The following is a 12447-nucleotide window of genomic DNA, read 5'->3' on the forward strand; positions in this document are numbered from 1 at the left end:
TTTTATCTTACGTCTTTTATTTTTGTCCTAATGTGTAATTTTTGAATTGTGTCTCTAGAAAATCACTAATTTGTGTGTGGTGTGATATCTTTTTTCGTTTTTGAAAAATAGAAAATAAACTAAAACTAGTTTGGTAAATAGTTTCAATAACATCTTTTCTTATAAATTTTTTTTCTTCAATCACATGATAACTAAGATTGGTTATGCACTAATTGATCTACTATCAAATTGGCCTTCAATCTGACTTTAATATAAAAAACTTATTTTATGATTCCCAATGAGTTAGGATTAAGTCTTAATTCAATAAAATATACAATTAGATATGAACCTTATATATACTTGTGACTCAACCTGACTCGAAGGATCTAGATTCGATGGATCATGGTCTATTATATTTAATAAAAAAATTATTGGATTTAAGTCTAATGTATTAAGACTAAATCAACCCGCCCTTGGAACCCTATTCAATTGAGATTAAACTCATAAACTCGAATGACTTAATTACCCAATCATGAACCAATTCATGATCAATTTTAAACCGGCTTGTACCTAGACTTAGCTAATAGAGTTGAATCCTAACCTATGTGTATTCTTAATTATTACCCATGACCCTTGAGTCTATGTCGTATTATAAACCTAATTTGAACCCAATCTAAAAACTTGATTTTGAATTTATGATTATATGAGACTTGATTTAAACCTATTATTTATTCTTAATGGAATAGATTATACCTGATTTGATTTGACTAAACTAGATTGGATTAGACTAGATAGTTTGAAGCCAAATAAATCCCAAATCGATCAAAATCCAAAATATCCCAAATAGAAAATGCTCAATCTACAGTTGACTAGACCCAAAAATAATCTGAAAGAAAATGACTCAATTGAAAATCTATATGCTTGACCTATCTGACATGTCAAATGACAATTAATTTTAAAGATAATAAAAATAGGAACTGAAAATAGAAATAATTTTTTTTATTAGAAATTTTAGAACCAAAAACGAAAAAAGATACCAAACAACCCTTTAGTTAGCAGTTTTATGTTATAATGAGACCAAACACCTACTCTACACAGCTTAATTATCTACTATATATTATGAGCACTTAATATACATATCATAAGTACTTACTGAAAATATCATAAACACTTATTTTACACTCTAATGAATGATCTTTTAAAGAGATCATCTCAAAGGTAAATTAGTAATTGCTTATACTCTAATACTACACTATTTAAATAATATTAATATTTAAGGTCCAATCTCTATTAGAAATGAATTTCAGCTTTAGGTATAAACATATCAGTGGGTCTTTTGATAGAATGTCTCTTTGAGAGACGGCTCCCAAAGCCCAAACTAATTCATTTAAAAAAAAATATACAAAACTTTCTTTGGAATATGAGCACGCATTTCACAAATCGCCTGCTATAATTTTAATGGATATAAAAGAACTATTTTTACAATCATACATCTAGAAACTACGCAGCGGACTATAACTTTACAAGAAATCACATGGCTCCAAAAAAAAAAGTGATTATACAACCCAAAACTCAACAATTAATATAAGAGCTACAACGTCAGGCTAATCGTATAGTAATTGCTATAATTGCGCTCCACTCTTTCCCCAATGCCAAGCAAAAGAAGTTCCTACACCTGTTATGCCAAGCTATGATCCTCTGCTGAAATGTGTCATAGCAGGAATATCATAGGAAGTCATGAACAAACAACAACAAACACATACACGTCAGTAATCAATGGACTTATAACAATTAGAGTCATTGAACAAAACAATAGACAACGATATAGCATAGAATAACGAATCTACTCATCTGTCTAAACACCTCTATTTACTCATGATTTCTCTTTCAAACTACTAATCCCTTGAAGTATATTCAATGGTAGAGGATCTTTTCTCTATTCATGGCATAATGACACAACCAAGGGCGTTATCGGCCACCCGGCGCCCATGGAAAAGTATGAGCTCATACCCCCTCCAACGGACCCTCTTGGGTCCTACCTTCGGGAAAACGAACACACTGGGGTACCAATCCAGTGAAGAGGCCACCATACTGGGGTTTGCAAGGCCCACATGGTAACACATAGGTCAAGGGGCGGTATTGACCACCTGACGCCCAATGACAAAAGTATGCTCATACCCCCTTACGGTGATCCCATCGGATCTCACCTAGAGGACTACTAAATCAACCACAAATAAGCCTGTCGAGTCACAACAACTAATCATAATCAAGGCTTAATAACTAGGAAATCACTTCGATACCACACACAACCATGGTGCGTTCTCTACTAATATTTAGGAGTTTGTTCTCATAGTCTTCTAATGCTTTCATTCTACTTACCTAAACCGCTATTATGATTATTCAATAGCAGAGTTTACTTTCTGGCGCTCTATAATTCTAATACGATGCATATAATCATGAAATATTGATAATACCTTGAAACGATGAATATGATAATTAATTACTGCGTGTACGTACCTGTAAGCGTCACTGCACGACCAAAAGTTACAAAAGTCACCCAACTAAGGGTCTACTTTCCTCTTATAAACTGGGAACCTATACAAGTTAGGACTAGAACTAATACATTCCCTTAACTACTTTGTCATACCAAATAAATGCCAAAGTAACTACTATCATCCGCTTGAGATAAGTTTCCAATTGCTCTAGCACACACACTCATCTCATTCACACCAATCATAATCATTGACTCAACAACAACATAAGTCTTTTCCATCAATTTAAGAATAAAAGGATTATGTGAATCGTTCCTTTATATCGACCAATTTGAGTTATATTGGTTCACATTATCTTAAAAAAAATAACAAATCACACTTGAATCTTATGATGTTAATATAGTGCTAATATGACGACAATGACAAATCTCAAAGTTACCACATCGCGATATTATTTGTTATATTCTCCGAAGCTAGAAAAACTACAATCAAACATCACAACAAGTAACTTTAGCAACTATCAACAATAAGTTAGACACTATGCTCATGAGTTATTAAAATTATGTATTTATGACTTCAATAACAACCTAACGAGGTATTAGTAACTCTCAACAATTAAATCACTAACAATTAGTTACTACATACTACTCCCAATTAACAACCAAAACCATTTCTATAGTGAACTATAATCAAAATCATTAATAATTACCACAACAATAATCAACCAAGTCTTAAAATAACTTATAAGATTATTGAATTAATTACCACACCACCAAAGTAGCATACAAACACACACACACACACTACTAGTAATAACATCTCTAAATAAAAGCCTAATCATTTCATGTTCAAAGATAATACTTTTAACTATTACCCATACTAAAATTCAATGAAACTAATACACAATTAACACAACTCATAAACATGGTAGATTCTAATTAGAAACAATAAATTAATCAATTTGGAATGTGATAGATGGCTTATAATGGGTGAAACTAGGAAATGGGTCAAGAGGTTGGTGGTTCTTGTGGTGGTGGCGTGACCCAAGGTGTTAGTGGTGGAGGAGGGCTGCGTGGAGCCGGTGGGGAAGCAAACCCGCAGCCTACTGCTGCTGTGATATGCAACCGCAGCCGCTTGCTGCTGCGGGCTACACGTGGGAGTGAGGAGGAAGGCCGGTGCTGCTTGTGGTGGTTGTGGGAGGCTATAGGCTGCTGCTCCCTGGGGTTGTGGCTACTCAGCAGTGAGGGTAAGGGGAAAGAAAGAAGGAGGAAAAGGAGGGAAGAGGGAGTGACGGCTAGTGAGGTAATAAGTGTTAGAGCATGCACAATGAAAAGGACAAATATATCCTCTTCGCAATTGTATCTTTTTTTCTCTATTTGACACATCATTTTCTCTTTTCTCCACATCATTTTTCACTATTTACATTCTCTTTTCACTTTCTCTCTCCTACTCACATATACCCCACCACACATTCTTTTTCCTATCCAAATTTAATAATTGAAATTTGTGTAATTATTGAATGATAAATATTATTTACTCAATTTTTGTATAACTAATTAATTAGCGGATTATTAGTCTTGCAACCCACAAAAAAATATTCATCATTTCATATTTTATAACTTAAAGAAACAAAGTACATACATTAATTAAATGTTCTAAAAAAACATAGAATTTAAAAAAAAATACTACAACGTTTTTCTATTCGAAAATTAGTTTGCATAGGAGCTTCCAAACTTTTCCCACATATGCTCTACCAAATCACTCTTCAAAGACATATGTATATGTCTATCATGAATCTCTTCTCTTATAGCTAAGAGTGTCGTAAAATTACGATCATCATATCGTCCGGGTGTGACAGAAAATGTTGTACTATTTAAGCTTGATGATCCTGCTACATTTTCAGGTTGTTCTTGGACGAACTCTTGTGGATCTTTATAATTAACATAAGTATCGCGCTCGTCTTCCACAATCATATTGTAGATAATGATACATGTCATCATAATTTTCCATAGCATTGGAACACTCCATGCTAAAGCAGGTTTTTGAATTATTGCAAATCGAGCTTGTAGTACACCAAAGGCATGCTCAACATCATTTCGTGCACTTTCTTGACGTTGAATAAACAACCTTTGCTAATGGGTTTGGGGAGCGCTTATGGCGTCAATAAAGGTTTCCCATTTTGGATAAATTCCATCTGTGAGATAGTACCCTTTGTTGTAGGTATTTCCATTCACGTCGAACTGGACTTGTGGAGCTCGACCGTTGAGAAGGTCGTTAAAAACCGGCAAACGTTGGAGTACATTTATGTCGTTGCAAGATCCTGGTGTTCCAAAAAAAGCATGCCAAATCCATAAATCTCTAGAAGCAACGGCTTCTAAAATTACAGTTGTTGTTCTAGATCTTCCTTGATACATCCCTTTCCATCCAGCGGGACAATTTTTCCATTCCCAATGCATGCAATCGATGCTCCATATCATACCTGGAAATCCTCTATCTTCCCCTTCTCTAAGAAGACTTTGGAGATCTTCAGTATTTGGCTTTCAAAAATATTCTACCGAAAATTGCGCAATTATATCATCGATAAAGTGTGTAAGACACTCCTTCGACGTTGTAGCACCAAGTTTTAGATACTCATCAATTTGATCAGTTGCACATCCATATGCTAACATCCTTATGCCTGCAGTGCATTTCTGAAGAGCAGTAGCGCCTTGCCGCATACATGCATCCGGATTTTGTTGGAAAAAACGATAATGTAAACTGAGGGTATCCACAATGATAATGAATACATGTTTTCGCATGCGTAACCTACAACGAAATTGACATTCGTCGTATAGTGATTGGTTACTGAAGTAGTCAGCTATCAAACGGTCGTTTGCTGATTCTCGATCTCTAGAAATATAAGTTATCTTCTTTCTTGGACGTGAACCCTCATTTCCATCTCCTTCGACGGTGGAGTTAACAATGTATCTTACTGCATCTTCTACCGCTTGTATTTCATGACTCTTTTCGACAAAATCCATTAACATATAGTCATAGATTTCATCCTTACTTGAACTAGAAGAACTAGAATCAAGGTTCATCTCAAAATTCATTTTGTGATGATTTGTAAGATTGTGATGAAGATGATATGTGAATGGAAGTATACATATTTATAGGAGATGTTTCAATGCATGAAACTGATATGAAGTGACAAGTCCTTGGTAAAATACTTCAATATTGATGGGAGATGTTTCAATGTATGAACTGTTATGAAGTGATAAGTCTTGATATGAATGACAAGTCCATGGTGAAATATTTTCATATTTATAGGTGATATTACAATGCATGAACTGATATTTTCATAGTTATAACAAGTCTTGGGTGAAATACTTTAATAAAGGGACAATAATATTAAAAGCAGATGTTACTGAAAATATAAATAACTTTCTTAGTATAGACAAATTACAATGACGTTAATAAAACTGAAAAACAACTCTTAAATAAATAAAAACAACAACTAGAAAGATGGGTTTAGCCATCAACATACATATTAATATTCAAATCATTAATCAAAGATTAAACTTATTATTGAATTCGTCCTTGAGCTTCCGGTATATTTCCGCTTCAACTTCATCAAGGACAACTTTAGCCATCAACATACTTAATATCCTAAACTTTGTCGCCTCCTCCTTTTGCTTTTTCTTTCTTCACCTCGTTCCTTTATCAGGTTTAGCATACGTTCCCCTTATTCATTTCTCTGGGAAGCACGTTCTTCAAATGATGAATTGAAAGAACCGAGGTTCACTGATGACATTGAAGAGGTAGCCGCTTCCGTTCCTTTGTGCTTTGTCTTCTTTATGCCGTCAGGTCTAGTTGGAGTAGCCGCTTTCTGAATTGGTGTATCTGGGCCTGATCTTTTATTGCTACCTCCGCTTTCGGAAGGTACTTGCATTATTTCAGGGCTCCATTTATCAAATTTTCTCATAATATTGAAACAATGCATCAATTGAAATGGTTTACCATTATTCGAATTTTGGTAAACTTCAAAGGCACATTTCTCTACATCTGCATCTGATTCTCCACTTTTTTTGTGGCGTAATTTATAACTGTAAACCTCCACCCATTTTGAAACTTTACCGTTGATATGATCCCAACGTTGTTGCATGGACTTTGAGGCCCGTTCACGAATTTCCCCAGGATTCTCAGCTCGCACAATCTCATAATGTTTAAAGATTTCCATCCATAAGCCGGCTTTTCTTGTGTTTGTGTTTCATACTACATCTTTTCCAGCATTAATGTAGCCTGAAACAATTGCATTATCCTCAGCAACGCTGTAAGCTACCTTTTGTCTAGTTTTCTCTTTAGCTGCGACAAAGAGTTCTCGTGGAACCGCTTCAACATCAACCTCCTTTATATCATCAAGATGTCTTGTTGCCCTTAATTTCGAAGTCGGAGTAGCATTGTAACAAACCTTCACCACCCGGTGAATACTCCATTTGTTGAGTAATATGTTCGGAAACAGGAAATAATGGATTATTTTCAAAAGATTGTTGAAAAGTTGGATTCATTGGTCTAGGTTAAGAACCAAACCATTGTAAAGCAACTTGAAATTGAGGATTATTGATGATATTTGTATCAAAAGGGGGTGTATTTGAGTTATTTTGAGAATTTGGGTAGTATTGAAAATTGAAATTTCTTCCATAATTTGGATTATTTGGATCCATAATTAAGGATATAATGATGTGAATGAAATTATCAATAAGAAAATGAGTTTAGATGGGTAGTATAGAAGAGAGAGAAAAGACCGAAAAATTAAAGTGTGTGAAATATAGTCAAATTTAGGTTCATTTTATAAAGAAAAAAAATAGAGCCGTTGGTCAAATTATTTTGAAATTTTGCTTTACCATTTTTTTATGACCGTTTTAAATAATACCGTTGTAAAAAAATCAAACTTAAATTCAACTAATCAAATTGTGCCAAGTGTACCAATCCTTTTGGCCCAAATACTTTTTTTTCTTTTTTTTTTTCCTCTTTTTTCTCCCTCTCAACGTAGGAATGCCTTTATTTTTTTTGTCCTATTAAATCCTCTTGCATCCATCTACATCATCTTCACGGAGAGCATCATGACCAATCCTCTTGGCCAAGAGGATTGTTGTTTCCTCTACACATCCAAGAGGATAGTTAAGAGGAGGAAAAAGAGTAGTAAGAGGAAGGTGAATCCTCTTGGATGTTCATGGTCTTACTACTTAACACCCTAACACCTCTTTTTATTTTGTTTATTCATTTATTTATTTATTTATCTAGATTCGTCTTCTTACGATGGACCATTGTGTGCTCACAAATTTAATAAATAATAATTATAATTCGAACCTCTTATTTTAATAATCGCAATTCGATATTTATTTTTTTCTAATATAATTGTGTTAATATTTAAATTCGTGTATGGAAGAAATTTATTAAAACTAATTCAAAAGTAATTTAGTATAATTATAAAATCACCAAAAGTTATAAAAATATATTAAATAATGACGTCATCTAAGGGTTTAATAATCCTTTAGCAAAATTTGATTTACTTGAAGGATTGTGTTATATTTATATAAATGTGTGTCTTGATTTAAAAGGGTGATTTAGTTTTGTAATTCTCTACAAAATTTAATTTGTTAAGAGAATTAAGTATTTAATTTAGTTATCATAATTTATGAAATTTCAAGTCTCTTGAAGGATTTTGTAAATGTGACCTTGCAAGAGTTATTTTGGTCATGAGATTTAAAAATGGTTGATAATGTATATATAAACTAATAATAATAATGAATAAAAAAAATAATAATAATAATATATAAATGTAGGCGGCAGCAGCTGTTCCGCCTCGTTAGAGGTACCGACTCGGAAACGTTAGTCGTTTTCCGTTGTTTTAAGCACCGTTACGTTAAAAACTCGTTAAACGCTTAAAATAATTAAAAATAGTAAATGGATGTTAGAAATTATGAAATTTGGTACCCAAGGTAATTGACGCGTTCCGAACGCAACGGCGAAGTCAGATTTTTCATTTGAATTTTCTAAACTGTCAGAAATGGCCAATAAAGTTTCTGGTCAGAAATTAATTTTTGGAATCATTGGAAATTGGATGAAAACATTTAAAATTATCAAGTCTTAGTGATATCTTAGTGATATGGAGTAGATTAAATGTGTAAACACGATCTAATATGTGATCGTTTTGTGTGTGTTATATAGAACCTCGATTTATAAGAGGGCGAAATTCCTATTGTGCTTGAGCAACGTGTGTTTGCAGCGTTTAAGGTACACGCTTAGACCATACTGTTATATGGTTGTGCAAGTAATGTTGTTTTATTTCTAATCGAGGCATTGTAAATCACATAAGGATTAGACACCTCAAATAATATGGAATAATTTAGTGAAAATTGAGCATTTATGTGTTTGTCACCCAAAGGGATTGACGTTTGGTTATGTTACCCAAAGAGGGTTAACAAATGGTTTGGAATATTATAAATTATTGTTCCCATGGCAGTTTTGGATCATTACGGTCACCATGGGGGTATGCATACTTTAGCCTTTGGCAACCCGAACAGGACGGGCAACGTCTTAGGTCGGTGGTTGCCTTGGGATTAGCTCTCCCAAGTGTATTCCACCAAAAATATTTGAATTTATACTTGAACGACCCGAACAGGATGGGCAACGTTACAAGTTGGAATTATCTAAAGAAATAAATGGTTTATACTTGAACGACCTGAACAGGACGGGCAACGTTACAAGATTGGAGATATTGAATAATGAATATATATATTAGAGCCTTTGCATGCTAGGAAAAACACAATGCTTGTATTCAACCTGTTTGACATATGTATGAAGTCTCTGACGTGTATTGGTTGTTCTTTGGAACTTGCTACGTGTTGTCATACGACGTGCAGTAGGTTGATTGCAGGTGGGGGCTGGAGTGAGGACTCAGCTTAGAACCCGTAACCATCAAGACTAAGATATATTTTGTAATAAGTTTATGAGTCGAAATAACTCGGTTTATGTAACGAAAGTTTATGACGTTTTTCTTTTTATTTCGTACAACTTTTTAGCTAGTCTAGAGGCCGGTAGGCTCTCGAGTTGTATGTAAAGACTTCCGCTGACTTGTTTTCTTTGTTTGGCGTTGTTTCTTGCGTTGACCATATTCCTTTACCGTTGGAACGTTGTCGATCCGAGTAAAAAAAAATAATTTTATTTGTGTCCGTTTGTGAACCGGGATCATGTTTTCATATGATTTTTCGGGTCACTTAAACCGGGCCGTTACAATTGGTATCAGAGCCAACGTTCCTCATATGATAAATGAATTAACAACCTTAGTAGAGAGTTGGGAAGTATTCGTTGGGACGTAAAATTGTTGGAATGTGTTTGCGTTGTAGGTTGTTTGTGATAGTAATGTTTTGTTTGTACTTCCGTGTAGAATCAGGATTTATGGATAAGGGAAAAACACCCTTGGACTCACTCACCCCCGGGAAGTCTAGTAAGATACCGATGTTTGACCTAGAGACTGCCTGGAGGGAAGTCTCCAATGCTGATATTTGGAAAATAAGGGATGGTGAAAGTATCCGAGATTATAGGGAGAGGATGCGTATGGTTAAGGCAAAGGCTGATAGGGTATGTTATGATTTAGATTTAGACCTAAATGAGTTACGTCGTTTGTCCGAATCTAGGAAAAATGTAGAACCCGAGGAGGAGGGCGAGCTCCACATATCGGACGACGCTGATGTGGTCATGGAACCCTTGATGGAGCGGAACCTACCCGACCCTCCACTAGTGGAAACCTAGGTTCAATCGGAGAGTGATGTCGAAATGTGGGAGCCTAAGCGAGAACCACCTAATTATGTAGAGATTTCCAGCGAAGATGAGAGTGGCATTTGGGGGTCGCACTATGATCTGTATGGATATGGGACTGGGTTTGATAGGGGTTGCTCAAATGAAGAGGATCCCGAAGAAGACGTAGAGGAAGTACCAATAGACCACCCTAGGAATAGTGATAGTGAATCAGAAGATGCGCACTCGAACTCTAGCTCTGATTCTGGGGAAGATGCAAATGATGAGGACTTTGACTTAGCAAGCTATGATGAGAGTGCTGACACTTGGGACGCTTGGCGTTAAAATAAGATGCCTCCTTTGTCAAGAAAGAGACTTTCTAGAAACAGTGCCAATCGTACACTAAGGAGTTTAGTAAGAGCTCTTACGGATGTGGGCACTCCACGAGAGAGATCTGTGTCGGAATTAGCCTCTGATATGAGTAAGAGAATCAGTCAGAGCAAACCCTCGACTTTCAATGGTAAGGGGGAACCATCGGAACTCGAGCTCTGGTTAAGGGAATTTGACAAACTTTTTGATGTGGTTGAATGCCCAGAGGAACTGAAGGTCAACCAGGCTGCGTTTTATTTGGTTGGTGAAGCCGACCATTGGTGGGCAAATAGTAGATATGGGTTATTAGAACAAACTAATGGAGTCTTTAATTGGGATTTGTTTAAAAGGGCTATGCGAGAGCAATTATACCCTTTGCACGTGAGAAAAGATAAGTCAAACGAGTTCGCTCGTTTGGAGATGGGAGACATGACTGTTGATGAATATTACCGAAAGTTTATGGAATATATTTAGTATTGTCCTGACGATGTTCCCACTAAGGAGAAAAAGATGCAGCGATTTGAACTGGGATTGTCATATGACATTCAAAAACATATTGAGAGCGACCGCTATAACACCCTGGAACAGATGTACAAGCGTGCGTCTCAAATAAAGAACATTCTGAGGAAGGAGAACAAAAAAGAGAAGGGTAAGGACCCTGAGAAGAGGAAGGAGATTGCAGGCCAGACATCAGGGATTTCGTCGGACTTTTATCAAAAGAAAGCTAGAACTTTCGGAAATTTTCAGGGAAGTAGATCTAGTACAAATTCTGGGTTTAGGGGAGACGTGAAGTCTCCTAAGCCATTACTGGGCCGAGATGGCAATGAAAGGAAATATTTCTGTAGAAGATGCAGGGGAAACTATCCTGGAAAGAATTGTAATGGGAATTTGGTTGAATGTAATTTTTGCCACAAGAGGGGACATAGGGAGTATAAATGCTACATCAAGAAAGGGAGTGGGAGTCAACAGCCGGGTGGGCAGCACCGGCAGCAGAATTTGAATAACTCCGAAAGGCAAGTCAACCTGCAGTACGAAAATGGTAATCATGGAAACACTGCTCAGAGGTTTCAGCGACCTATTAGTAGGGGACAAGGCCGGGTGGATGGAAACCGAATCGAAGGGTCAGGTATGCAACGTAGGGGTAATCAAGTGGAAGGAATAAATGCACAGCCGTTTGGTGGACGGGTAACTGCGGTCAGTGCAAGGGAAGCTGACCAAGCAACGGATGTAGTTACAAGTACGTTCACCATTCATTCTGTAGTTGTTAATGTACTTTTTGACTCGGGTGCAACATGTTCATTTCTTGCAAAGAGTAAAGTAGAGGAGTTGAATTTAGGAACATTTGAAAAAGTTTCTTATATAGTGGTTGTTCCATCGGGAAGATTGTACAATTGTGATAGATTGTATAAGGAAGTGCCCTTAAGAATAAGGAATGTAATTTTTCCTAGTGACTTGTATGTGTTAGATATGGAAGGCTTAGAGGTAATTTTGGGGATGGACTGGTAAGGAAAATATAAAGCCACTATAGAATGTAGGGAGCAGAGAGTGACGCTAGAAGGACCAAGAGGGGAAAAGGTTAGATATCGGAAATTTCAAAAAGGACCCCGAACGAATTTGGTATCGACTTTAGAATTGCAAAGACTCATGAGGCAGGGACACCCTTTGTACTTACGTCATATCAGCCAAGGGGGAAAGAAGGAGGAGGACCCCAAGGATATTGCTGTAGTGAATGAATTTTTGGATGTTTTTCCTGACGAGATTCCCGGTATGCCACCTCAACGGGAAATTGACTTCACGATAGACTTGATACCTGGGACTGGGGCGATTT

At 36.1% G+C, this 12447-nt stretch overlaps 4 protein-coding genes across 15 annotated transcripts in view; 2 read left to right on the top strand and 2 right to left on the bottom strand.

Moving 5' to 3' along the window:
• Positions 1-12130, top strand: part of LOC130811564 (uncharacterized) — a 49503-nt gene extending 37373 nt beyond the window's left edge. For 11 of the 12 annotated variants that reach the window (XM_057677906.1, XM_057677901.1, XM_057677904.1 and 8 more), the window contains 2 exons: positions 8682-8747; positions 9377-12130. In XM_057677906.1, coding sequence (XP_057533889.1) covers positions 11130-12125 — 996 coding nt within the window. In that variant the 5' untranslated portion in view covers positions 8682-8747; positions 9377-11129 and the 3' untranslated portion in view covers positions 12126-12130. The remainder of the gene's footprint in view (positions 1-8681; positions 8748-9376) is intronic. The other variant, XM_057677896.1, reaches the window with a different exon arrangement.
• LOC130810862 (uncharacterized) lies at positions 4181-5563 on the bottom strand. Its single transcript, XM_057676986.1, has 3 exons — positions 5089-5563; positions 4680-4995; positions 4181-4598 (listed from the first exon to the last, which is right to left on the bottom strand). Exons 1-3 carry the CDS (start codon positions 5561-5563, stop codon positions 4181-4183), a joined length of 1209 nt encoding a protein of 402 aa, XP_057532969.1.
• LOC130810863 (glutathione S-transferase T3-like) lies at positions 6196-6690 on the bottom strand. Its single transcript, XM_057676987.1, has one exon. It carries the CDS (start codon positions 6688-6690, stop codon positions 6196-6198), a length of 495 nt encoding a protein of 164 aa, XP_057532970.1.
• LOC130810864 (uncharacterized) lies at positions 10602-11093 on the top strand. The gene has a single exon (XM_057676988.1). The coding sequence runs from the start codon at positions 10602-10604 to the stop codon at positions 11091-11093; it is 492 nt and encodes a 163-aa protein (XP_057532971.1).
• Positions 12131-12447: the final 317 nt, after the last annotated feature.

Source organism: Amaranthus tricolor, chromosome 4, assembly GCF_026212465.1.
Source record: "Amaranthus tricolor cultivar Red isolate AtriRed21 chromosome 4, ASM2621246v1, whole genome shotgun sequence".
Classification (NCBI taxonomy): domain Eukaryota; kingdom Viridiplantae; phylum Streptophyta; class Magnoliopsida; order Caryophyllales; family Amaranthaceae; genus Amaranthus; species Amaranthus tricolor.

Excerpts from the sequence above, each read along its gene's own strand:
- LOC130810862 (XM_057676986.1), bottom strand. The coding sequence starts at position 5,563 with ATGAATTTTGAGATGAACCTTGATTCTAGTTCTTCTAGTTCAAGTAAG. Across the intron at positions 4,996-5,088 it reads TGATGAGTATCTAAAACTTG|ATCTCCAAAGTCTTCTTAGA; the intron begins GTGCTACAACGT and ends CAAATACTGAAG. Across the intron at positions 4,599-4,679 it reads GGAAATACCTACAACAAAGG|GTTGTTTATTCAACGTCAAG; the intron begins GTACTATCTCAC and ends CCATTAGCAAAG.
- LOC130810864 (XM_057676988.1), top strand. The coding sequence starts at position 10,602 with ATGCCTCCTTTGTCAAGAAAGAGACTTTCTAGAAACAGTGCCAATCGT.
- LOC130810863 (XM_057676987.1), bottom strand. The coding sequence starts at position 6,690 with ATGGAAATCTTTAAACATTATGAGATTGTGCGAGCTGAGAATCCTGGG.